At 47.1% G+C, this 27821-nt stretch overlaps 1 protein-coding gene across 1 annotated transcript in view; it reads left to right on the forward strand.

Annotated features, from left to right (window-relative positions):
• WNT9A (Wnt family member 9A) overlaps positions 1-14278 on the forward strand; it is a 68171-nt gene extending 53893 nt beyond the window's left edge. The window contains exon 4 of the mRNA XM_075922962.1: positions 8053-14278. Within this exon, the coding sequence (XP_075779077.1) occupies positions 8053-8526 (474 nt within the window). The 3' untranslated portion in view covers positions 8527-14278. The remainder of the gene's footprint in view (positions 1-8052) is intronic.
• The last annotated feature ends 13543 nt before the right edge of the window (positions 14279-27821 follow it).

The following is a 27821-nucleotide window of genomic DNA, read 5'->3' on the forward strand; positions in this document are numbered from 1 at the left end:
CTGCCTGGCCTTAGACACCCTCCCTGATGCGCGCGCGCACACACTCCTTTCAACAAGTCAAACCCGTTCTCCATCCCTGCCTAACCAAGCTGATTGGCTCTGGCCACACAACATGCGGGGACTTCTATGCCGTTCTCTAGGGGCATAAATCGTACCTGCATTTTTTTCCATCCACCACTAATGGCCTGGCAAAACCATCCCAAAAGCAAAGGCCTGAAAACGACCTTGCCACTGGAGCACTTTCCAAAGTTAACCCATCAGGAAAAGTACTTAGCTGGTATGTTGTGCTTTTCCTCCTCAGAAGTTTTTACGAAAGTTAACCAAATCAGGAAGAAGCTTGAAGCTAAACTTTCCCCGCAAAACAGAGCCTTAAAGCTAAGTTAGTGAGACTCTCACTAAATTGAATCCAGTTGGATTTTTTTAAGGGGGGGGGAGGGCAGGGGGAATCCCCGCTTCAGCTGTTTCTAGAATGCCCCTCTAAAGAACTCTTTTGATCATTTGGGTTTCTTTCCTCCGCTGTGAACGTGTCTGAATCTCCATCTGACGAAAGCGTGTGAGGAGGCAGTTACCGATGGGAGTTAAGGGAACTGCAGGCTGGGCTTGAAAAATAGAAGCTGAAGAATTTTTCCATGACTTTGTGGCTAGCTCCTGGTTTTAGACCATTCCAGGAACTGGCTTAAAACCATTGCATTCAACCTGGGGGGGTTGAATGGGATTCTGTGATTGGTGTTCCAGCTCACATGGATTGTTTACCTTCCACGTGTCAAACTGATTTTTTTTTAAAAAAAAAACAACCCACAGGTTTAGTCTGTGCTTCAGAGACCTACAACTGTTAGTGCATAAGCTTTTGTGAGATGCATATCACTTCCTCAGATTCTCAAAGGGAAGAGAGGCGGGGATACCAACACCACACTCTCATCTCTGTATCCCTGCCTCTCTTCAAGCATCTAAGGAAGTGAGTTGTATCTCAATCTTTTGTGTCCCAAGAAATTTGTTGGTTTTTAAGTTGCCACTAGACACCTTGCAGGAGTTTCTTAGATCTTCCAGCTTCTAGAAGTCTTGGGCTGTCTAGACTGGCCAGTTTTTCTAGAAAATCAGCTGCTTTTCCGGGGAAAAACTTGCCAGCTGTCCACACTGGCCACTTGAATTTCCACAAGAATACTGACTTCCTACTGTCTGAAGTCAGTGCTTCTTGCGGAAATACTGTTCTGCTCCCGTTCAGACAAAAGTCCCTCTTGCACAAAGCTTTTGCGCGAAAGGGCCAGTGTAGACAGCTCAGATTTGTTTTGCGCAAAAAAGCCCCGATCGCAAAAATGGCGACTGGGGCTTTTTTGTGGAAAATCGCATCTAGATTGGCATGGATGCTCTTCCGCAAAGAGTGCTTTTGCAGAAAAGCGTCCATGCCAATCTAGACACTCTTTTCTGCAAATGCTTTAACGGAAGACTTTTTTTGTGGAAAATCATGCCAATCTAGACACAGCCTTGCTGTATTCTAATCCACTTCCCATGCACCCTTAAAGGTGCTTGAGTGAGAGACACCCAGATAATGACCCATGCCCACACGTAGCAGAGGAAGACAGTCTTGGGACAGAGCAGGGTCTTTCCTGACTTCACACACAGCGATCACTTAGGATAGCGGTTCTCAGCCTTTTCCAGATGGGGTCCGATTTTGCCAATTCAGGAAGACTTGATGACCCAGGGCAATTCAAAAATGTGTAAATGGCTCCTTAAGAGCCACCTGGCGACCCTTTTGAAATGTAATGGTGACCCATATTTGGGTCCCGACCATAGGCTGGGAAACCCTGATTTAGACCCTGAGCATGTAAGAACTGGGCACCAACCACTTGGTACCATCCCAGAGCCCTGGCAAACCCTGGCTGGGGTCCCACTTCCAGCCATGATCATCCCTGATGCTTCAGAGGGAAGAGCTCTATGGTGGAAAGGGGGAGGGAGGGAAGGCCTGCCCCAAGTAGATCCAAAGGTGGCGTTTGAAGCTGTGGGGACAAGCGGCCTGGGGCCTAGAGGTTGGACTTCTGGCTCTGCTCTGACCCCCGTGCCAACTTGCATCACTCTCGCATCCCACAGAAATCTATCTGCTGTAAAAGGCCTGCGAAGGAGGTGCCAAGCCATAAGGCCATGTCTACACTAGGAACCGACTTTGAAACTAGAACATTCGACTTAACTCCCAATCGAACTCAATTGAACTAGCTCCATTCACGTGGACACTCGACCTCCACTTGGAGCCCCAGGAAGCCGTGGGGAGTCATTTGTCCGAATGACCCTGGGGAGTGGTTATTTCGAAATGGAGGCACCGGCACCTCCACGCTGCCACCATTTTGAAATTATGATTTTTGGAATGAGTGCTGCTTCTGACAGGAAAAGCAGGAGGACAGGTTTTGAGTGCTGTGGCCTGTTGGTTCAAAATAATGGGTTTGGTCTCATGGACGCATCGCTTGTAAATTTTACCTTGGCGGGATGGGTTCGAAATAAAGCCTTAGAGTAGATGAGGGCTTGTTCTGTGTGGGATGGGGGCAAAGCAGGTGACCTGGGTGTCCCCATGTGTGTCCACTGGACTAGCTAGTACATGCTTATTGACACAAGGAAACATTGATTGTAACACGTGTTGGCTAACGTGCTGCTGAAACCCTGTCCGTATTGCACTGTTCTCTCATTCTCTCCCTCCCTCCCACTCCAAATTACAGCAACCGGCTTGGGTCGGCCAGTTCTGCTCACTGCCACCTTAGCGACGTGTCTGTCCTAGCGGCCTTTGCACCCAAAGCGTTCTTTAGCACGCTTGGCCTAGGCCCCTAGCCTCTTGGCTGTCCCACCATAGACTGGGGCCTTCCCTGGGACACTTCCACAAGCAGCCAACTGGTAAGAGGGCAGCCGGGGGAGGAATCTTCCTTGGATTTTCACTTGTAAGATTGACACCCCAGAGGGAGGGTTCCATGGGGCGCTCGGTATATGTCCATTACACTGGCACTGTAAAGCCCCCATTCTGGAACAGGGGAAGTCATTACATAGTGGAAACATGATGCTCAGGGCATCCCGGTGCCAGGGCTGAGCCATCCTGGCTGTAGGCAAGGTGGGGCTGGCAGGAGATCGGGCCAATGTTGCTGGGTTTGTCTGGTTTTAATATGCATGGTTCAAAGAGCCCTGTTCATTCTCCAGCAGCCACTGCACCTGTCCAACAGAACCCCACCAAGACTGTAGGAATCCTTCCTTACCTTGGGCACTAGGGGGTCACCAACGAAATGAAGAGGTAGCAGGTTTAAAACTAAAGGAATTTTTTTCATCCAGCGCGCAGTCAACCTGTGGAACTCCTTGCCAGAGGATGTTGTGAAGGCCAAGACTTGAACAAAGTTCAAACAAAGAACTAGCTAAATTCATGGAGGTTGGGTCCATCAATGGCTATTAGTCAGGAATGGTGTCCCTAGTCCCTGTCTCAGAGGCTGGGAATGGATGATGGGAGAGGAATCACTTGATTTCCTGTTGTTCCCTCCCTCTGGGGCATCTGGCCTTGCTTGTTGTCGTCAGACAGGATGCTGGGCTAGATGGGCCTTTGGTCTGACCCAGTATGCCCGTTCTTGGGCACTGTAGTGGAGGCTTGCAGCCTGCCTGCTTTGCACTTGCCTGTCCTCCAGGAGGCACTCTAGCGTGGTGCATTTCCTCCAGTGCTGATGACCCATGGGCTGAGAGGGTTCCAAAGATCTAGCGTATTGGATATTGCGAGAGTTGGACATGCTGGTTTTGGAACCCTCTAAAGAGCATGGTGGCTTGTGCTGACACGTACAGGATCCTGCGTGACAGTCGAGTCAGCCAGGTAGCACTGCTGACTGTAGCTCACAACCCAGTGGGAGACACTGGAGGACTAGGGAGCAGGTTGTAGGGAGGAGGGGCAGAACTAGCAGTCTCTGGAGCGTACTCTGGGAACGTCAAGGGGCTGCACCGCAGATGCTAGCCCGGCCTCTCGGCAGCTTTGCCCAGCACGCTGGTGTTCTGGGCATGGTGCTGGGTAGGAGAACTTTGTTTCAGTTGTCACAGTTTGACTCAGCGTGTGTAACCGCTTCTAACCGAGGTGGCCCAGCGGAGCGCTGTAAGCAGGAGCCCGTCCCTCGCTGTAACATGTCCCTTGGCTGAATGCTATTGTGTATTATTGGCTTGTGCTGGAAAAGGTCTTGGCTGTCCCGGGAATGAAGTGACTGTTGACTGGGGTTAGCTTAAGGCCTCCTTATTCAAAGGATTGTCCGTCTGGATTGGCCCAGGCCCCAGCTCCCAAGCCCGCGACCTGTTGCATGTGGTGCCTGGGATGCATGCAGTCATAGAGCCCTGCTGGTGGTGGGCAGGGGGAGGAATGGATTTGAACCAGCCCTCTGCTTGTTCCGGGAGACACCCTACTGAGCTGGGGCAGGGGTGAAGGGTCACTTCAAGAGAGCAAGTGAAGCCAGATGCTCCAAAAGGAGGGTTCAGAAGTGGTACCTCTCCAGGAGGGAACGTCTAAACTGTTCTGCTTTGCTGTTTTAAGGGATGGCTGTAGCTTGTCCATTTAAAGTAAAAACAAAGCCCCTCTCTAGTAGAAAATGAGGTGCTTGCATTATATTGCCCTCTGGGGGGGGGGGAGGCTAAAATTATAAATTACAGTCCATGGAAGTACAACCTCCCTATGATTGTCCAACTTTGATGCTTCTGTAGTTTTTTCAGCAGCCATGAAAGGGCTGCAGAGAGCAACCCCACCAGTGGAGAAGGCCAGGTGGAGGAGGACGTTAAGTCTTTTCTGAGTTGGATGGGCTCCAATCGTATGAAGTCTCTTGCATCCTCTGAGCCAGTTGGAAGGCATTAATTTACCAGCTCCTCCACTGGTGTCAATCAGACAGTAGAGCAACGGCACTCTGTTCCAGCTAAGAATGCAACCCTTATTTTTTCACTCCTTGCAGCTGGGAGCACCAACCTCCTCAGCTTCCTCCATTAAATCAAGCCACGTAGGTAGCAGCTGCCTCTTCTGCAGCACCTGCATTTGGGAGCAATCTCCCTGTACCTTGCCATCTTCCCTCTTCTGCTGATCTTCTCAAAGCATGTTTCTTCCGTGGCTTCACCCTGTTCCCACTTGGCTCTGAACTAGTGTAGGAAGTAAGAGCAGTCCATGTAGGTGTGTAAGCAGTAGCGGGAAGAACTCCCGAGAGCACTGGTGTGCATGCACCTTGGTAATGTCATCTTTCCCCTCTTATTCTTGGAAGTCACATTTGGCTTCGGATTTCTCCATCCTCTCTGACATGGGCACTGCTGAGGCCATATCTCGAGTGTCATGTCCAGTTCTGTGCCCCCTTCTCTTCTCCCCCCCCCCCCCCCCCCCAAGCTACAGAAAGGTTGTGGATGCATTGGGGAGAGTCCAGCAGAGGGCAGTGAAAATGCGGGGACAGGAGCATGTGACTTACAAGGAGAGGCTGAGAGATTTGGGCTTTAGTCTACTGAAGAGAAGAGTGGAGAGGGATTCAGTAGTAGCCTTAACTCCCTGAAGCTGGGTTCCAAAGAGGATGGAGAGAGGCTGTTCTCAGTGGGGACAGATGCAGAACGAGGAACAACGGTCTCAAGTTGTAGTGGGGAGGTCTAGGCTGGATCTTATGGGGGGGGGGAACCTCTCCCCCCTAGGAGGGTGGGTGGGGAAACACTGGGATGGGCTCCTTAGGGAGGGGGTGGAATCTCTGGATCCCTCAGATCCAATCAACCTTTCTGCAGCAAGCAAGTGGCATGGTGGAAGCCTAGTGCACGAAAGTAAAAACATCAAAAACCTAGACTCCCTGCCAAACTCTGGCCTTGTGCCACTACGGAAGCCCCTGGATATAAACAAGGGCAGAATCTGACCTGAGGCCCTACATGAAGGTGTCAAATCTTGTTTCAATTTTGCAGGGCTTCTAAGCCCCCTTCTGCCTCAAATTCTGAATTTAACGAAGTTGTGGGAACTTCCCCTCCCTTTTTTGGAGGGAGACGGGTTGACACATGCAATTGTGGCCTCATCAGAAAACTTTTTCCCCCTCTGGGGAGGTGGCCACTGTGTAAGGTAATGGACAGCAGAGACCTGTGTGTGTTTGTTTTTAACCCTGTCTTTGCTAATGGCCTGCTGTGAGACTTGGACAAGTCATCTGGCCTCTTTGCCTCAGTTTCCCCATCTCTACAGCAGGGATAGTCCTGAGCATTTTTGTCACACGAATGTGTAGGCTACAGCGAGGCAGTCTAAGGCGCTGAAAGAGGCTCCAAGGTTTTGCCAAAGGAGCCTGCCTTGGAGGAAGGCAGGACAAAACCAGCAGCCGATCCCCTGTGGCTTGTGCTGAAGTCTTGGCTGCTTGCACACTGCACTGATAGGGAGAGCTGTGCGTGCCCGCCGCTTCTGGTCAAAGCGCTGCTACGGTTCAGTCGCCACCCCAGGCAAATTCTAGGTGCACAAGCACATTTCGCAAAACTAGCCTGTCCCGAGGAACCCTCTTGGTTACAACAATTGTGAGGCTCACTCATGATCCCCTCGCTGGCTTAAACTGTAGTTACGCTCTGTTCCATCTCCACTCAAGAGTCGATAGGTCCTTGAAGGCTGCATCATGCTGAGAGCTGTAGGGCACCTTTATGCCCACCGTGATGGGCCTTTCCACCTGATCACATAGACTAATGGAGCCTGCTACTCTGCCTCTAAATCCACAAGCCGGAGGCTTTGTGGAAAAGACCAGGCCTTGGCTCTGGTCTTTACCAACTTTCTCATCCTTGCCCATTCTGTCCAGTAGGGTGTTCAATTAGCTGATTCAACTAAATGTATAAGTGGGGGAGCCACAGCAAGGTTAGGGAGCCCTGCCTTTTTAGATGTATTTAAAGGTGGCAGGCGGCCTAGCCCAGATCCTCTTGGCCAATACCAGATGCCCCAGCGGGAGGAAGTACAATGAAATCCTCACAAGATCGCTCCCCCATCACCCATTTCCAGACAAATAGGGGCTAGGGACACCATTCCTACCCATGCTGGCTAATAGCCATTGATGGACTTAACCTCCATGAATCTATCTAGCTCTTTTTGAACCCTGTTCAAGTCCTAGCCTTCACCGAATCCTCTGACAAGGAGTTCCACAGATCGACTGCACTGAGTCAAGAAGTGATCCAGTCACTTAAGGCCTGTTGCATGGAGGGGAAGCTCCAGCCAGCCAGAGTAGCCCCTGTCTGTGGTTGCCCTGGCCCCTACAGCCCTTGTCTACAGCGGGGGAGGGGGGCCCACAGGAGCCTCACCTGCTCCTTGAATTGTTTAAAAATAACGTTTAATGGGTAACCAATTACTATAAATTAGCGAATATAACCCACGTCTATGTATAACATGCACTCTTATATTACCCGCAGTTTTTCTATCGTGTGGTTTAAAAAAAAAATTAGATTACCTGAGGATGTGTATAACCCTTAGAGACTTCTGCCGCCTTCAAAAAGGTGGTTGCGGCGGGAGATGCGGTGGCAGCAGAAGCGCTGCCGCTTGTGCCAGTGCAGCAGCCCTGGGCACTTGAGTAGCGGTGCCGAGGTGAGGAGGTAGCCACCCAGCGTAGAGAGCAGACGCAAGGTGACGGCCATCCTGCTGCCAGCAAGCCGGCCAGCCTGTAGGAGGGGAACTATGCTCCTGCCCAGGCCTGCCCCGCACAGCTGCAGCTAGGTGCCACCCACCGTCCTCGGGGTGGACGGAGAGGCAAAGAGCACCGTGCGGGTGCACTGGAAGCTTGTCAGACCCCTCCCCTGCAACAGAGCTGACCCAGTTCTAATGGGGAGGGCAGGGGTAGGCGGAGCCGCTTGTATAAGATTTGGACACGTATACCCCGCGGGGGGTGTTGTAAAAACATGTATAACCCACAGGTTATATTCGCTAACTTACGGTAAATGGGATTTTATATCTCTACAGTACACCAGCCAGGAGAGAACCTTTGAATTGCCCTATTTCCATGGCTCGACCAGGGTAGCTTTGGAGACGGTCGGTTGGCTCTGTGGTTAAACTTTCTCCCACTTCCCTCAGTGACTTTCTCTTTGGCTGCCTTTTATCGGCAGGTCATCAAAGCTGGCGTGGAGACGACGTGTAAGTGCCACGGCGTGTCCGGCTCCTGCACCGTCCGCACGTGTTGGAGGCAGCTCTCTCCGTTCCACGAGATCGGCAAACAGCTGAAGCAGAAGTACGAGACCTCCCTCAAAGTGGGCAGCACCACCAACGAGGCCACCGGGGAGGGGGACATCTCGCCACCCAAGAAGTCCACCCCGGGCCACAGCGATCAGATTCCCCGGACTACAGATCTCGTCTACATCGACGATTCGCCCAGCTTCTGTCTGATGAGCAGGTATTCCCCTGGGACGTCGGGGAGGAAATGTTACAAGGACAAGAACTGCGAGAGCATTTGCTGCGGCCGTGGGCACAACACGCAGAGCAGGGTGGTCACCCGGCCTTGCCAGTGCCAGGTTCGCTGGTGCTGCTATGTGGAATGCAAGCAGTGTACTCAAAGAGAAGAAGTTTATACCTGCAAAGATTAACACACGCTCTGCTGCACGGAGATCCTCTGGGATGGGAGATGGCGAGCAGAGAGCTACGCATGGAGACAAACAGGGTTTGACGGACGTTCTGGGATCGGGAAGCTATGTTGAGACATAAGCACTTTGTAGGGTACAGGTGACCCAGCTGTGTTGCTGTTTTTTTTGGGTTCTTTTTTGTAGACTGAGTTTTAACCATGAGGTCCAACCGTGTGGAAATAAGTGCCTGTCGCATTGGGGTTAGGTACCAGTAGATCCTCACCAAAGCCATCCACCACCCTACCCGCTTGATAGATCAGTCGCTTACCTTGAAATCTTTTTGGTTTGTTTCACCAGTCCTCCACAAAACTGAAAATCTAGAGAGCCAAACAAACGAATGACATAAATGGACTTCGGATCTCTTTGTGCTTTGAAACGTTGTGGTCACGGTAATATTGGTTTTCCCTAAGATAGGGTAAGAGCTAGGTATGGGTTAAGCTGAGAGCATATCAGTTGTTCCTCAAGTGGCATTTTGTCAGCTTTATAGGCTAGATCTACAGATGGGACTAGACCTACTTTTGAGGGCATCTTAACTCTGGCGCCACGTCTGTGTGCTCTGAGTGAGCATAGCTTAAATACTAGTGCCCACCTAGCTCTCCATGTTGTAGATGACAAAATGGTTGGGAAGAGCATTCAAAGATGCACCCACCTCCTTCCTCCTGACCAGACCCTGATCTTGACATGTTCTTTAGAGGCGGGTTCTTCAGCACTATCACTGTCTTAACTTAAAACCACTAGAAGACCTTTCACTGGTTGGGTTTCATTTTGGAGAGGGTTATATTTCATATTTTCACCTCCTTGTTCAGACTCGCCCTGTCGTGGCTGCTTCAAACAAACCCAAATGAGGACTTCAGTCTTATCTTGGCAGAACTTGGACACTACTTTTTGTTTCATTTTTCCCTGATAGTGGCTCATGACCGTGACAATTGTATTGCATTTCAGAAGACCAGGCTGACTTGATGCCTGTGTTGTACAGCAGCCATGTGGGACTAGAAGGGGCCCTCGGAGATTTTTATCTTAGTCATCATTCCATTTAGTCTAGAACATGGCACAAACTAGATGCAGACCCTCCGACCTTAAGCTTTTTTTTAACCACTAGATTGTGAGTCCTATTTTTAAAAGTAAGTAATCTTGGGATTCCAAATGCCTAGTCCACATGGTTCCACCCAAGGGTGGTCGAAGAAACCAAGCCAAATGCAATGGCAGAGCACGCCAATGCTGTGAACTAGTTGACAACCTCCATTGATTTTTTTTTAAAAGGATATTTACAACATATTACTTGACGTGGCAACGTTCTTCGGTCATATATATCACTGCTGGGATCAGAAGTCGCTGGTAAATGCCGTAACGAAACTTTCTAAGGAAACACTGGAGAGTGGAGGGCGTTTTTTGTAGCAGTCTTCGATTATCTAGTAGTAGCGATTGTCCTTAGTTGATAACCCGTATCTGGCTTTCAAGGGAAGAAGGCTGGCTAATTCCTTTTTCCAAGGAAAATCAGATGGTTGCCTTGGAAGAGCACACTCTCTTTCAAGAAAGAAGATCTTCAGAGCTTCTTCTCATAGTAGCCACTAATATTTTAAGCTGTTCATGTGCATCTACTGGGAGGGGATATTTCTTACCTAATCAACAGAACTGCAGTCCAGCCTGAGCATGGGCATACTTCTGGGTTGGGGGAGGGAAGTATCTGTTCCCTTGTTTTATGATCCTGCAACATGAAACATTCTCTCTCCTTTTTTGTACACTTCTGGAGATGGGCGCACACGTGGGGTGGAGTGGGGAATAGTTTTGGGGCACCACCTGTCATTTCTGGTGACCTTGCCTGGCGTGGCAAACAAGACGCATTCCATGCAAGGTGGAAGGAAGATTGAGTGGCTTCTGCCAGATGCACCCATTTCAAAGTCTCTCACAAGCAGTTTACCTGGTGGGGGTTTATTTTACCGAGATGGATCAGAAGCATATTAGTCAGTGTGGCGACCTAGATGCATATAATTATATATATATAAATATTGAATGAACACTTATTTATTGCAAAGCGTTTCAGATGGACCTTGTGGTTTCAATGTGGTATTATGTCCATTCTCAATCTCCCTCTGATGCAAACTCATTGCAGGACTATTGGTCCTATTAGAACACTCCCCTCGCTCCACCCCAAAAAAGAGACGTAAGCCCAGATCTAAAATGCCCCTAAAATGTGGAGAATTGGAGATTGGCTGCATCCAGGCCATCTCTGCTATTTAAAAAGCAGGATGGCAGCTGGATTTTGTGCACGTCTTTGTAACTATGGGACCCAATCTGTTTCCCCTCTTTTTGGTCATCTATGTAACCATCTGCATTGACCTCTGGAGCAACACCACACTTATATCCATGCCAGAGGACTGCGAAGTCCCATGTGTAGAGAGGGGTGGTCCTGACTCCGCATTTAGGAGGCTGTGGCTCATTCATCGAATAAGCTTACGCATGATGTATACACTCATGCAATGTGTTTGACACTGGGGGGGGAGAGAGTGGGTGGAGAAATAAGGCGAACTAAAATCACCTAGAGGCAAAGAGTGAATGAACTACTGAGTGAGAGAGCTCTTCTGTGTATTATAATTCACGCACTGAGGCCTGGATGCTTTCTGTAAGTATTTAAAAACAAATTGTATTTATGTTAATTTGGATATATTACTTTCCTGTTGTATATTGTAAATAGTAAGGTTTATTCTCCTGTGGTTAAGCAAAACTATAAACTACAATAGTAGCGAGGCACATGCATTAAATGTATAGGCAGTGTATGAAATATACTAACACGCTGAAATTGGGCGAATTTGTCGTCTTGACCTAAGGAGGTATAACATGCCTTTTTGGTTGTGTGGTGTTTGTTTGTTTTTTTTGTTGTTTTTTTAATGCCAGGGTTTTCCAATATTTGCCTTAATTTTGGAAAAGGTATGGGGGAAAACATGACATCTCTCCCTTATGGGAAGGTCTTGTAGAGCTTAATATGGGTGCAAACAGTAGTGTCTCCACAGGATTTAGTAGCTCCTAACCCTTGTCTATAGGGTTTTTTAATGTTCTTATGGAATGTAACAGACTTGTATCCCTGCTCTATAGGGTAGCTTAAAGAAAAACCCTATAGGACATGTCTGAGGCTCTAGGCAATAGGTTCTCTAGAGGTTACTCTTAACCTTGACTTCATCCCTATTAAGTTCTACTTTTCCATACTGGCTGGTTCTGCCATTGGCATAAGCAATGTAACTCCATTGCAATGTTCATTCTACAAGCCTGGTAGGAGGGTGGAATTGGACACTCTGTCATGGTGCCATTTTACAAGGAAAGAAAAGCTCAAAGTAGTTGCCCTAAAACATTCTTGCAGAGAACTGAGGGGGACGGCTGGCAAGGTGGGACCTTTCTGCTTTTCCCCTCTCTGTGTTTTTAAGGGCTGGCTCACCTTATCCAGCGAGACTTGGAAGGTAATGGAGAGGGTGCAACCATTATTTATAACTTTATTTTAATTTTTTTATAATAAGTTAGCAGATGGAAAAATATTTTTTGAGCGATGCATTTTGCTATGTCAGAAATATACATATTTTTGTAAACCAGGCAAACGGGAAAAGTTTGCTTATTTTATTTTTTTCTATGGAAAATAAATCCTACAAATAATTGTTGCACCCATCTATTTTAACCAGCTTCTAAGCTCTGCAAAGCAACTTCATCGCTAGATGGGGAGCCGTGCAAAACAAATCCTACATATTACAGTACTGTGCGGCTTTCTTCTGACTTCAGAGGCCTTCAGGTGGCGAAGGCAGTCATATTTACCTCCAGGCAAAGACAGTGTTAATCTGTTCCGTCTCTCAAACTACAACTAGAAATCCTGAGCAGAGGTGGAAGGAAGAGGCTGTTAACAGTAATGATGCCCGCCTCTAAAATTGATCGATCGAGCTCAGATCTGTGTCCTAGTGGACTATAATAAATTGTGGGCTCATACCACTTTCCCTGAAACAGGAGGCTTTTGCCAGGGATTTTTTTTCAATCGGAGCAGGAAAAGTAGCGATTCTGAAAGCAATGGAGGTGGGAGAGAACTGGCTGATTTCCATTCAGTAGTTGCTTTGTGAAAATAGGCTGGTATTCAGCCCACCTGAGGACCCTTTGCAACACTCCTTTGAAGGCAAAGGTTAGAGTTGGGGACCCGTAAAGTTATGAATTACCATAATTGGATCTGTGGAAAGGCAAATGACTGGGATGAGAAGGGCTTAACATCTGTCCTGTCCTCACAGCCTGCCATCTCTGCTCGTTCCACAAAGGAAGTGCTGGGAAGGACGGAAGCCTGCCAACTTCTTCCTTCGCTTGCCCCGTGTTTGCCATGGGTATTAGCCCTTTGCCAAGTGTATGTTTGAGGGGAAACTTCTCAAGGGCATTGCTTGGAAGGGGACACCTAGAGGGCATTCGGCCATTTGCAAACACTCCTGGGAACATTTCGCTAGCATTAGCAGTAGACCTCCCAGGAGAGCCAAGGCCTTTCAGTAGCCTACCATGCAGTGCCATTGCTAGCTTCTCTCCCAACCTGTTCCTCTCCAACAGCTACGTAGCTAAGGCAAAAATCCCGTTTGGCATTAGGTGTCACTTGGGAGGTGCTGAGGACCTTCCTCTCCTATTGACATCAAAGTGAGGTGGATACTCAACCCTGTGCAGGATGGAGCCTGCAGACCTCTGTCCATGAGGACTTCCCATGTAGGTTACCAGATGGGTCATGCTCTCTGGGCAGATGGTCACTGAACTGGTCGCTGGATGTTGAGTGCAAAGGGGGGAGGGTTAGAACTGGAGCAGCCCCCCGTCCTCCATGAGGGAAGAGGTCAAATACAGAACACCGGGACTTTGAGTCACTTCTCACCTTAGCCCTAAAGGTCAAAGCAGGCAGGAGGCATCTGTGTGTGGAAGCTGTACTGCTCCAAAGCGTCTAAGGAAGAATAGGCTAGAAATGCAAACAGCACCTTAACTTGGGTGCCACTTTAGGTGAGCTCTTACTTAAAAGGGATCATTCTTTCTTTCTCTAGGTTTCTATGCGGAAAACCCGAAGTCAATGCAATACATGGAAATATAGTTCCCTAGGATCCCCTCCCCCGTTTGTGTTCAGCTGCACCCAGGTCAAGGCTTCCTGAGACCCAAGCTTTGCAAAGTCACTTTCTTCCCATGAGATGCTTTTCCCATTGCACATGCTGCGTTGTAGGGTGAGGCTGGGCTGGCCTTCCTCCATAACCAGAGCATAGAAGCACTTGGTCTCTGAAGAGCTTGCGAAATGCACTTCAGACCGCTGAATTGTGGTCCTTAACAGTTGGGTTGCATGCTGAATCTACCCTAGCTTTGCCCACTCACTTGGTAAATCAACCCAAGCTAGACTTCTCTACACATGACCTCCCTCTCTCCCCGCCACGTTCTTCCCGTTTCGCTTCAGAACCCTGTGAGGTCTGACTGAAGTCTAGGATTTGTTTTGTGCACTTGAGAATGGCATTTCCTTCTGCATGGGAGGCGGGGGATTGAACACGAACGTATGAAGGATTAGTATTTTCTTTGGTTTTTTAATGTCTTATGGGAGCTTAAGTTATTTTTTTTCTCTACCTCATATGTACAGCTTGTAGGTATAAATCTGATTCTGAGTGACTGAGAATGTATTTAAGTTATTTAACATCTTTGTATAACAAAAGCCAGAACAAATGAAACAATAAATGTATTTTAAATTATACACGCCGCCTGTTTGACTTTCTTTGCCTGGGGTGGCCCCGCATGGTTACAAATTGTATCCATAAAAATGTGGATGCAGAGAGCCACAGATTTGCAGGGCTCTGCTGATATCAAAAAGGCACGTGGCGTCAGCCAATTCTTTGAGGCCGACTCTGTCCCGTTTCCCCATCCGTTTCAGGCTGGTCTAGCCCTGCAACAGGAAGCCCTTTGAGGGGAGCCATTGAAGTAGTCTCAGGAAACGTAGCAAGGTGATGTTTGACATAAGTTGGAAACTTCTCCTGGGGGTGGAGTTGGAGAGACCTAACTCTTGCTGATGGTGGCACAGAGTGAAACCTTTTGGTTTAAAAAACACAGGGTGTAACATGCGTGTGTTAGTGTGTGTTTTTTTTTTTTTGTTAAACCATGATGGCTCCCCCATGCAGCAATCCATACCTTCTGGTGTACAGCCAGAGGTCCTCGAAGTTATCAGACCATTAAGGCTTAATCCTGCTCCTTTGTTCATTTTGAACTAGCCCCATGCGGGTAAAATTTGTACAGGCCTGGACCCTTGGAAGATGTTAGCTTCGTGAAATCTGCATGGACTTGCGGCAGATCTCCAGTGTGCTGGTCTTGTAGCCAAGACCCGTATGGGCAGAAACTCCATGTAGTCCCCAGCAAGCCCTTAAAGAGGGAACCCTCAAGTTTGTTTGCCTTTGTGTTGCTCTCTACATTCCTCAGAGCCAAGTGAACAGAGCACAACCATCCGTCTCCCAACTGGCAGGGAGGGAAGGGGCCTACTTGAAAGATGGCATGAAACCTAGCAAATACACTGGAAGGGACTGAATTTTCAAGAGTTGATCTTCAAATCTCTCTTCCCCCCCCCCCCCCCCCCACGTAACCATGTTTTGGGAGGTGGTACCTCAAGGCTGAGAGCTGGCAAGGGCTGGCTTGCGGTTTGTTGGTGGGGGAGGGAAAAATGGAGACAGAGAAACAATTTCAACTTTTTTTGGGATGAAGGCTGGGCCCAGGCGAGAGGAGGAAGAGTTTTGGAACAGTGCTACATGACCACACCTGTTGGTGCAGAGCTAGGAAAGAAAGAGCAATGAATTTGCTTTCTGGAACTGTAGTAAGCCGGGAGACCACCGAGAGGAGAGAACCTGATGGAGCAACATGAGGTGGGGAACTCTGCCAGAGCTGAGATCGCTGCCCTGAGGGAACATGGGGATATATCACGGGGCTGGCCAATGGTCACCAGGCCTGACTGGGTTTTTCTCATTTCCCAAGGCGGTTGAAGGCAATGCAGGGTGGAGAGAGAAATGGGTTGCCCGTGCTTTGGATCCTCTCAGATTCGAGGGTTAGAACCATAGGAGGTCAAGCTAGAGGTGGAAGCCAAGTAATCTTGAATGGAGCCTTGGAGGAAGCCAGACACAGTAACCAGGAACTGGAAGGCAGGATAAGGAGGCCAGATTCAAGGAACAAGACAAGGGCTGGCTGCAATTTGCCTGCATGTGGCTTCAAGCAGGGCAAACAGCTGAGCTGGGGTCAATATTCCCTCTAGTCCTTTTTCCACCCAGGGGCAGAATTTTTCCATCCATGTGTAGAATAAATGTTTTGATGTGCACCGAGGCATCTGAGAGTGTGCACCACAGAGACAAATCTCTCAGCTCTGCTAATCAGCTGGACAGCATTTGGGCTCTATCCCCAGCAGCCGCATAGTGCACGGCTTTCAAGAAAAGTGGGCTGGGGCCCCCAAAAAACATCTAAAATGTGTGCAAATGAAATGAGGTCTCAGGGACCATGATGCACAATGCCTCGCACCCCATCATCTTTCACTGGCCTGGCTTCCTGGTATTCTTCCCAGGGATGCATAGTAGTTTGAGCCAATCAGAGGTCATGGGGGAGGGGCAAAAGTCTACACTGCCATTTCCAGCAATAACAAGCCATCCAGGATGTACAAAGCCTTGACTAGGTACCCCCAGGCTGCCTGGGCCAGTGAGGAAGTACCATATGCTTCGAGACTGGGGTTGAAGTCCCTCAAAGCTTCACAGTCTATGTGGAACTGGGTTGTGTAATGTCAACACTCCCTAGTGCTAGGGATGAGTAATCGAAGAGTCGATGGAATGTCCATTGAGTCGATAGGGGCGCTTCCCCTTTGAAATGTACAAGAGCCCCAGCAGGAACTCGTACATTTCAAAAGTGGAACGCCACTGCTACACCCCTACCCTCTCCAGAGCTGGGGCAAATTGGCTTTTAAGCCAGCTCCCCCTGGTACCTCTCCCTCTTATACCGTCCACCCCCTCTTGCTGCCTGCGGGGGAAGCAACTAGTGTATCAACTATCCAATAAGCTTTTGCTTATCAGATGGGGCAGTAGAGTGTGGATTCCATCCCTATCTACTTGTAAGTTACCAGCAAAAGTCTGTGTAGGATAGACAGTGACCAAGCAGCTTAGTTTTTGGCCAATTACTGCAAGGTGGCAGCACGAGCCGTCTCCGAAACCAGTTCAGGTCCCTGGAGAGAGCATGTGGCTGAAGCTTCCGTCTTCCAACACGGCTCATTCTGTTCTGTCTGGCTTCTCATCCTGTTCCTGTCCCAGTCCAATGGAACGCTGAAAGTCACGGGAGTCGCTTCTTGCATGTTCCTTTTGGCCGCTCTGCCGAGGAAGAGCTTTGGAGGCAGTGGATTGGCTAGTTTCACTAGGCCGTTTCTCTTTCATTTTTATATTTATATTTTTAAAGTACCCACTGCTTTGTGCGCAGAGATGGCAGGCTGCTGAACCAGGCCTTGCCTTTGGAATGGGAGGCGCCCCTCCTTTCCTCCGTCCTGCACAGACGCGCTTCAACGTGAGTGCTCACGGTTCCAGTTGACCTGACGAATAACGTTGCTGATCGTGTTTTTCATCCTGGAGCTTTTGGCTCGCCGGCGTCCCGGCTGTTGCATGCCTTCAAGATAATGGAGCCCTTTCCTCTGTTCTGGCTCATCATGGCTGGTGGCTCAGCAGGCAGACCCTTCCCTGAGATCTGAACACAGGGAGCTGCCTGGCTGCTGAGGGAGAAGTACCCCTCCCCCAACCGCAGCAACTCCCTTCTGAGAGAAATGAGCCTTTCCCAGCTGGTAGGATGGGGACGTGTCTCCATCCTCTTTAGAATCCCCCTTAAGGGAGTTGACAGCTGCTCTCAAATCCCCCTTCCCCACTTTTCTCTTCTGCAGACTAAAGTCCAACTCCCTCAGCCTCACCTCGTAGCTCGTGTGCTCTAGCTCCCTCGTCATTTTGGTTGCCCTCCGCTGGACCCTCTCCAACGCGTCCTGGTTTGGTTTGTAGGATGAGGGCACATTAAATCGGGAGGCTTATTGGGCTGTTGACCTAGGAAGATTGTTAATGTGGCCGTTTGGGCCAAATGAGAGTGCTGGGTGTAGAGAAAATGAGGAAAAGAGTGAGCGATTATGAACAATTGTGTGTGGCACTCATCTTAGAGGCACAACGTCTTTTATTGGGCCAATTTCTGTTGGAGCGAGACCAGCTTTCGATCTTACAAAGAGCTCTTCAGCAGATATTGGCCCAATAAAAGTTTATCTTACTCACCCCCATCTCTCTGATAGCCCAGGATGGATATAGCTTCAACAACAGCGGTTGGTCCTGATGGTGTGTGTTCCAAGGGGGCTTTTAGTTTGCAATTTAAACCCACAATAAAAAAAAATGCCACCTTCTAATATGGGTGAATGCTTAGGCCTGGTTTACACTAGGAACTTAATCCAAAATAACCTCCCTTCGAGGTTGAATTAGTAAGTGATAGCTACACTACCAAACCTGTTGTTCCGGAATAAGGGGTTGTGGAATTTGAACTCTGCACTCCTGCTTTTCATGAGGAAGAATGCTAATTCTGAACTTGTAAGTCCGAAATAACGTTAGTGTGGATGCTCCAGTGCCACTAACTGGAACTAATGCCTCCTGGAGGCCACCCGCGGTTCCCCAAGGTAGCACGTCCACATTAACAGAGCCTGCCTCGGACTAATTTCAAGGCTTCCCCCTACTGAGGACACGCAAGTTTGAATTTGTTAAATCAGGAGTTCATAAGTTGAATTTAGCAACTTTGACATAATTTCCTAGTATAGACGTGGCTTTAGTGTGACGGGGAGCTGAGTTTTAATCTTGTGCTGGAGGAAACCATATCATTCCCCTTCCAGTTCTGGTTCTGCTGCCGCTAGAATGGGAACTAAATAATACTGTATTTCGGAAGTTTCTGAATTTCCAAGAGCTTTGTCAATGTTTAGTAGGAAGGCGCGCACAGGGGTGGGTGATCTTGTCACAATGGGTATGCTAGCTCCTAGAGTGATTGGATGTTATTTTTTTTCCTGTGGCTAGCTTAGATTTTTGGATAGAAAATTGAAAGCCCATTTGGATATGAGCTGTGGGGCCTGATGGAAACAGACATTTGTATGCCTACTCTTTACAGACTGGCCTCTGGGCATCTCGCAAGACTACATGTCCCATGATGCACTACTCTGTCCATCTTGGTGCATTATCATAGAATACTAAGACTGGAAGGGACTTCGAGAGGTCATCGAGTCCAGTCCCCTGCCCTCATGGCAGGATCCAGTACTGTCTAGACCATCCCTGATAGACATTTATCTAACCTACTCTTAAATATCTCCAGAGATGGAGATTCCACAACCTCCCTATGCAATTTATTCCAGCGTTTAACCACCCTGACAGGTAGGAGGTTTTTCCTCATGTACAACCTAAACCTTCCTTGCTGCAGTTTAAGACCCTTGCTTCTTGTCCTATCCTCAGAGGCCAAGGAGAACAATTTTTCTCCCTCCTCCTTGTGAGACCCTTTTAGATATATCAAAACTGCTATCATGTCCCCTCTCAGTCTTCTCCTTTCTAAACTAAACAAGCCCAATTCTTTCAGCCTTCCTTCATAGGTCATGTTCTCTAGACCTTTAATCAGTCATGTGGCTCTTCTCTGGACCCTCTCCAATTTCTCCACATCTTTCTTGAAATGAGGTGCCCAGAACTGGACACAATACTACAAATGAGACCTAATCAGAGCAGAGCGGAAGAAAGACTTCTCGGGTGCGTCTAGACTGGCAAGATTTTGTGCAAAAGCAGTTGCTTTTCCGCAAAATCTTGCCGCCTGTCTACACTGGCCGCAAGTATTTGTGCAAGAACACTTACTTCATACTGTACAAAATCAGTGGTTCTTGCGCAAATACTTTGACGTTCCCGATCAGGGATAAGCCCTCTTGCGCGAGTATTCTTGCGTAAGAGGGCCAGTATAGACAGGCAAGTTAATTTCTTGCACAAGAAAGCTCCGATAACCATTTTAGACATCGGGCTATCAGAGCTTTCTTGCGCAAAAGAGCATCTATGTTGGCACGGATGCTTTTTTGCACAAAAGCATCCGTGCCAGCGTAGACGCTGTCTTGCGCAAATACTTTTAATGGAAAAACTTTTCCGTTAAAAGTATTTGCGTGAAATCATGCCAGTCTAGATGCAGCCCTCATGTCTTGCTCACAACACATCTGTTAATGCATCCCAGAATCATGTTTGCTTTTCTTGCAACAGTGTCACACTGTTGACTCATATTTAGCTTGTGGTCCACTATAACCCCTAATCCTTTTCTGCTGTACTCCTTCCTAGACAGTTGCTTCCCATTCTGTATGTGTGAGACTGATTGTTCCTTCCTAAGTGGAGCAATCCTGTTTACCTGAGATTTTGGGAATCCCTTTGACCTTGGGGAAAGTTGGCTAGGTAGTCTAGCCCATTGAGGAGAACAGAGACACGAGATACTCAAACTACAGCTTCTATGAGGCACCATCGTTTCATCTCCAAATGAAAATATTGTGGTTTTTGGGTGTTGTGAAAAAGTCAATGTTCTTCAAAAGCAGATCCTTTTCTTGGAAAAATGCCATTTTGTTGAACACCAAACCATGCACTGAAAACCATTTGGGATGGAAAACTGTTGACAAACTCATAGTGGCTCCATTCTGGTAAGTATGATGTCCTGGAAAGATTCCCTGAGATAGCAGGGTGTGTCTTGTTTCGGTGCCTTGCCTCATGCTGCCTGAGACTGCTCCCGCCCCACCCCTTCAAATCCCTGCCTTAGTTTTCCATCTCCTCCTGAAAAGATAGCACCATGCTGGGGCACTGGCTCCGAGCACAGTCTATCTCCCGTTGAATCTCCAACATTTCCCTGACGGGCCGTGTGTTTTAATAGTAGTAGTTTTGTGGTGACACGAAGAGGCCCCCAGTGAGAGATTGATGCCTCATTGTCCTAGGGGTTGTTCATACCTATAACAAAGACCATACCTACCCCAAAAAGGGAAAAGTAACAAGATGACTGAGGTTCTATTGCTTAGTGATAGCTCCATATTGCTTCTTTCCAAGTACAGGTTGAACCTCTCTATTCCAGAACCTCTCTAGTCCAGCAACATCCGTGGTCTGGCAAGATGTTAGTTAGCTGGATGTTCACTTATCGTGGGTGTGGCCAAGTTTCCTGCGGTCCCATAAAGTTTTGTTTACAGCTACCAGTCCTGGCTCTGTGTTCTGTGCTGTTACATAGCCCTAATTTACACCTAAATGTCTTCTCAGAGCCCAGTCAGTAGTGGAAGTGCTGGTAATGCTGCCAGACAATATTTACCTCCCGTGGACTGGCAAATTCTCAAGTTCAGCACCAGTCAGGTCCCCAGGGTGCCGGACTAGGGAGGTTCAACCTGTACTTCAACTGGTTCTAGAATTGGTGAAGAAATTGCATCCTTTTGCTTGGAAATGCCTTTTGCGCTCTCTCTCTCTCTCTCTCTCTCTCTCTGTGTGTGTGTGTGTGTGTGTGTGTGTGTGTGTGTGTGTGTGTGTGTGTGTGTGTGTGTGTGTGTGTGTGTCCGTCCACCACAAGACAGGATAAAATGTAGTGCTAAGTTTGTGTTCATGTTGTCATCCCCACGGGTGTGTCTACACTGCACCCATAGCTCGAAATAAGCTACGCAATTTGAGCTATGCAATTTGTTTCTTAAGAATCGCTCTTCTGAAACGTCCCTTTACTCCTCATGGAATGAGGTTTACAGGGATGATGGTATAGCAAGCCCGTTATATTTCAAATTAACAGGCACGCTCAAACACAACAAACTGGCCCTATGTCTCTAGTGGACAGAGGTTAGATTAGGACACCATCTGCCTTTTTGACCTGGTTTGCCAACAGATTCCAAGCACACAGTATCTGACTCTGTTTTTGGGACGTTTATGGAATTAGTGGAATTCCGATGGGTTGGAGCCTCCTGCATGAGTTGGCATGAGTTTTGCTTTTTCTTCTCTCTCCCTCCTCTCCCCTCTGCCTTCTAGAGCTGCATCAGAATGTTGTTGAGCCAGGCTTCCACCAAAGATTTCCCTCCTCTGGACTCGAAGCTTCTCCTACAGATACCCTCTGCTCCACAATGAATCAGTTCTGAATGCTTGAATCAGATCTATGCTGGTGTTTGGTGTGAGGGAACAAATGCCCTTACTAGCCCCAGTATTTGTAAGTCACTCTACATAAACATCCCTGGCGTTGGGAATTTGTTTGCACACTTAATTATTTCATGAGCTAGCAACTGTGACTCTTCTGATTTTTTTTGTTTATATTTTGAAAAAATTTCACTTTTTTCCCCATTTTTTTGCAGCTGTGAAATTTTCCCCATGGGAAAAAATGTTTTAAAATTATGACTTCCCCTAATAGGAGGTTGACACTTCTTTGGACTATCCAGTCTATTTGGACTGTGAGGCCCTCCACTGGCGTATTGTCCCCAGTTCTAGGTATCACAGAATTTAGGCAGGACATGGACAAAGTGGGAAGAATCCGGAGGAAAGTCAGAAAAATAGCAAGCTTGGAATATCTGACCTATGAGAAAAGGTTGACAAAACCGAGCATGTTCAGTCTTGAGGAAAGAAGACTGGGGAGTAGTCTGGTAACCGATTTCCAATACAGGAAGGGCTGTTAGAGGGTGGTGATCAATTGTGCTTGATATCCACTGAAGGTAGGACAAGGGCTTTCTCTGCAGCAAGGGAGATGCAGGCTAGCTATTAGGGAAAGCTTTCTAACTAGAAAGGGAATTAAGGTTTGGAATAGAGCTCCAAAGGAGTTTGTGGAGACGTAATCGCTGGACGTGTTCAACAACTTGGACAAACTGTTGTCAAGGATGATCCAACTTGATTGGGTCTGCCTCAAGGTGGGGGGTTGGACTTGATGACTTCCTGAAGTCCCTTCCTGGCCTACCAATCTGCGATTCTATCTCTCGCTCACCCAACTGAGAGAAACAAATTGGACACCAGGGTCGTCTTAGTTCTGCCAACATGTGAGGAACAGGTGGATACCCCTAAACAAGCTAAGTCCTGGGCCTGATCCAGTGTCTATGAAAATCTGCAGGAAGACTCTCATTAGCTTAATCAGTCAACCGGGTCCTTGGCCACTCTACCCAGGAGGGCCAGCCAGCTCCAGACCCTCCCTCCTGTCTTGGAACATTCTCTCACCCCTCTCCATTACTATGGTCATGAGAATGCCTCTAAGAGCTAGCTGAGATCAGGGCCCCATTGTGCAAGGTGCAATACAGAAACCTAGCAAGAGACAGTCTCTGCCCTGGAGGGTTTACAGTAGAAGGAGGCATGACAGATGAAGGAAGGAGTTTTACCCCCCTGTATTAGATTAGGAACTGAGGCCCAGAAGGTGAGTGGCAGAACTACAAACTGAACCCCCATACCTACTGAGACCCAATTCGGTGCCTACCCCCCCCCCCCCCCCCGTGTGTCCTTCCTCTCCACCACTAGATGGCGCTACAAGAGAAGGACAGGGTTCTCTTTTAAAGGGCTACTACAGGACAGCAGAAGAGTTTTCCAAACTCCTTGTATCGGAGGTTGAGATGTTGTTTATAGAGACTTTCAAACAACTACACGAAGTGCCCTTTGTGGGAAACCAGCAGAATCACTTCTTAAGAAACATGCATAGACGAAAGAAAGTTGGGTTTGGATTTGTTTTCAAGCTGTTCTGTTCAGCTGAGGTGTAAATCTTTCCTTGGAAACCATATCTTCCATCTGCACTTCAAAGGCAAACTGTCAGCAAGAAGGGAAAGCTAACGCCACATTATAAATATTACAGTTTATTTTGTTTTGTTTTTCAAAGACACCATAATAGACGCCCAACTCAAACGTATACCCCAAATTTAAAAAAAACAGTAAGAGAACCAAAAAAGTGCCACTGTAGCTTAACCAAGTAAAAAGCAGCAAAGCGATAAAGCGTTTAAAAAAGCAAAAGTTAAATCCCGGTGAGGAAAACAGAAAGGAGCATAAACTCTGACAAATTAAGTGGAAAAACATAATAAGGAAAGTCAAAAAGGAGTTTGAAGAACAGCTAGCCAAAAGCTCAAAGTAATGGCAAAATGTTTAAGTACGCCAGAAGCAGGAAGCTGGCTAAACAATCAGTGTGGCCACTGAATGATCGAGAGACTGAAGGAGCAATCAAGGACGATAAGGACATTGCAGAGAAACTAAACTAATTCTTTGCTTTCATCATTACAGCTGAGGATATCAGGGAGATTCCCAAACCTGAGCCATTTTTTTCTTAGGTGACAAATCTGAGTAATTGTCCCAGATTGAGGTGTCATTAGAGGAGGTTTCAGAACAAATTGAAAAATTAAACAGTAACGAGTCACCGGAACCGAATTGCATTCACCCAAAAGTTCTGAAATGTGAAATTGTGTAACTATTAACTGTGGTTTATAATCTATCCTTTAAATTAGCTTCCGTACCTAATGACTGGAAGATAGCTAACGTGATGCCAATATTTAAAAAGGGCTCTAGGTGATCCTGGCAATTACAGACCTGTAAGTCTAATATCAGTACAAGCAAATTAGGTGAAAACATGGTAAAGAACAGAATTGTCAGATACATAAATAAACATAATTTGTTAGGGGAAAGTCAACATGGTTTTCGTGAGGGGAAATCAAGCCTTACTAATCTACTAGACATCTTTGAGGGGGTCAACAAACATGTGGACAAGTAGGATCCAACGGATATAGTGTCCTTAGATTTCCAGAAAGCCTTTGACAAGGTCCCTCACCAAAGGCTCTGAAGTAAAGTTAGTTGTCATGGGATAAGAGGGAAGGTCCTCTCATGGATTGATAACTAATTAAAAGACAGGAAACAAAGGGTAGGAATCAATTGTCAGTTTTTGGAATAGAGAAAGGTAACTAGTGGGGTCCCCCAAAAGGTCTGTCCTGGGATCAATCCTATTTAACCTATTTATAAATGATCTAGAGAAAGGGGTAAACAGTGAGGTGGCAAAATTTGCAGATGATACTAAACTGCTCAAGATAGTTAAGAACAAAGCAGATTGTGAAGAACTTCAAAAGGATATGTACAAAATGATGGGGACTAATTTAGCAATTATCACTTGAGAGAGATCTGAGTCATTGTGGATAGTTCTCTGAAAACGTCCACTCAATGTGTAACAGGAGTCAAAAATCAAACAGAGTTCGGAATCATTTAAAAAGGGATAGAGAATAAAATCCTGTATAAATCCATGATATGTTTACATCTTGAATACTGCATATAGATGTGGTCACCTCATCTCAAAAAAGATATCTTGCCATTTGAAAAGGTTCAGAAAAGGGCAATGAAAATGATTAGGGGTTAGGAAAGGCTGCCATATGAAGAGAGATTAAAAAGACTGGGACTTTTCATTTTAGGAGACTAAAGGGGGTTATAATTAGAGGTCTATATGGAGAGTGAATAAGGAAAAGTTATTGACTTGTTCCCATAAGATAAGAACTAAGGGTCACAAAATGAAATGAATTGGTAGCAGGTTTAACACACACAAAAAGATGTTTTACTTCACGCATCGCACAATTAACCTGTGGAACTCCTTGCCAGAGGATATTGTGAAGACTAGGACTTGAACAGGGTTCAAAAAAGAGCTAGATAGCTTCATGGATGTTAGATCCATCAATGGCTATTATCCAGGATAGGCAGGAATGGTGTCCCTGGCCTCTGTTTGTCAGAGGCTGGAAATGGATGATGGGGGAGGGATCATTTGATGATTTCCTGTGCTGTTCACTCCCTCTGGGACACCTGGTGTTGGCCACTGTCGGCAGACAGAATGTTGGGTTCGATAGACCTTTGGTTTGACCCAGTATGGCCGTTCTTATGTTCTTAATGGAAAGGGTTCACCAGGTTCCACTACGACTGTTTTCTTTTGGAAAATGCGGATGAAAAGGTATGGAAGCATTTGGTGAGAACGGAGAGAATTCACTGAGCTTTGTGCTGATGCTACTCTTTCATTCTGACTTCATCATTTTGATATGTCATAGCTCCCGATATCAATGGCTGCAAGGATACATTCTGAGATTTTGACTTTTCATCCACTTTTGGGACAAAACCAGATTTTGAAATCTTGGAATATTCTCCGCCCCACCCCTGACACTGCCCCGGGTCCAGCCTTCTGATTTCCAGTCAGAACTAGTATTCCGAATGAGCAACAGAGAATGAGGTGGTGAGATTGCAGCCTTCGGTTGCTTCTGCATCTGAGTCTGGGTGGCCGGCGTGAGTCCTCTCATCTCTTGGCAGCTTTACTCATGCTTTGTTGCTATCTTTGTTCAAGGTGAGCGGGATTGGTTCCTCTGACAAACACCCATCTTTTGTGAGCTTAAGGGGCATGGAACTGGTGCTTGACTCTTGGGGGGAGCCTCTGAAGGGGGGATGCATTTCACCCTTGATGAGCAAGGGTTGAGAAGTCATTTCTGGTTGGGTGGTTTGTAAGGTCCCTAAAGGGGGAGGAAACCAGATCTGCCACCTCCAATCAAACACCCTATTTCATTAGAAGACTGCATGCATTTTTACTGGTATCACTTTTTTTTTTTGAATTCCTTGAAAGATAACATAATTAAGGCAACTGGAGACTTAGGCAAAATCCAGAGAGACCCCTTTCTGAACCAACCCCATGCTATGCCACCCCCGCATCTTGGAGAGGCAGCCGGTTTCAAATGTAAGATTATTTCTTCGAGCTATTGTTTCAGGCTCTCTGCAAGCTCAGGCAGGCATCCATTACACTTGGGTCAGTGTTTTCTAATTTTCCTTTGCTTCTGCGAATGTTAGGAACCAGATGGTAACGTTTTTCAAACGCCCAAGTGACTTAGGTGCCCAAGTGACTTAGGTGCCCAGGTGGCACTGAAAGTCAGACTTGTGAAAAATTGACCCATCTGTTGTCAGTGTTTGTTTCTAATTAACACAGATTCTGATCTCGCTGGGCTTCTGGAGCTCAGCCCTACATCTCTAGTGTCTCTGCCTTATCCCAGCCTTGATTGGAAATTAATTACTAACAAGCCTTCCCAGAGTACAAACATATGAGCATTTGTGGGAGTACCACACTGTGCCATGAGCATTGTAGCAATGAGGAGCAAATGTCCCTGAGTACAGGGGAAAGAACCCTATTCCTTCCCGCACCAGTCAGTATTATTGACACCCAACCGGGTGGCTTCTGGTGTGGTTTTTCCCTTTCACCCAGCTGTGCCATCCTGCCTCATGCTGCTCTTATTTCTTTTCCATACTGTCTGCATTCTTCCCCAGCCTTCTGGAAAAGGCTCTGGGGCTCACACCAAGGCAGTGGAGGTAATAAAAGAGACGTCATCGAACGCTGTGCAAACAAGTTAGGTCACACTATTTAGTAAATCTGTTCTTTTTCCCAGACCGTGGAAAGAACCTGCCCTTTCAGAGTGCTGGAAAGTCTAACGCCTGCCTTGTTTTCTTGTTTGTGTTTCCTTGAGCTAGCTTTCTCCTCAATTTCTCAATTTCCCTCCCCCCTTATTTATCCTTGATTTGGATTGGTGAGAGGTAACTAGGTGAGGATCAGTATCTCTGTCAGCAGAGCACAAACCTCCCATCATGAGCCCCAGCAAAAAAAAATTGATGGCTTCTAACATGAGCTTTATTTTCATTGGCATCTTCCATACCTGGGACTGCCCAGTTTTTCCTTGAAGACCAATTATAAATCAATACCAACCAGCTGACAGCACGAGCAACTACTATAGGCAGAATACTTATTAATCAAGGCCAGAAAGCTCCATGTGAAATGGGCCCTTACATGAAAATGAAAGCCAATGAGATAGCCGAGTGAAAAAGTTCTCGGGGTAGTGTCTGGTACCTAGGCAGGGGGACGTGTTCTAGAAAGAGACATATGTATGTTCTGTTGATAAGATGGTAAATACAGAGCGTGTGACTCTGTATGGATATCCATCTACCCAGGGCCAGATGAAAAATCCATTGAAGTCAGCAGAAAAGATTCTCATTTAACCTCCAAGTCAAGCGAGGTTTTTTGTCCCTAATTCATACTTACTTATTTTAAGGACATCCAAGTTACGTTTTGATAAGTCATGTACTTACAGTTAGGCAGACAGCTAAATGCTTTGCTGTTTGGATAGAGGCCATAGGAAACCTATCCGCACACTCAGATATTATAGATTGAACCTCTCTAATCCAGCACTATCTGGTCCGGCAACATCCGTGGTCCGACATGACTTTCATTAGCTAGATGTCCACTTTCCATGG

Source organism: Pelodiscus sinensis, chromosome 2 (assembly GCF_049634645.1).
Source record: "Pelodiscus sinensis isolate JC-2024 chromosome 2, ASM4963464v1, whole genome shotgun sequence".
Classification (NCBI taxonomy): Eukaryota; Metazoa; Chordata; order Testudines; family Trionychidae; genus Pelodiscus; species Pelodiscus sinensis.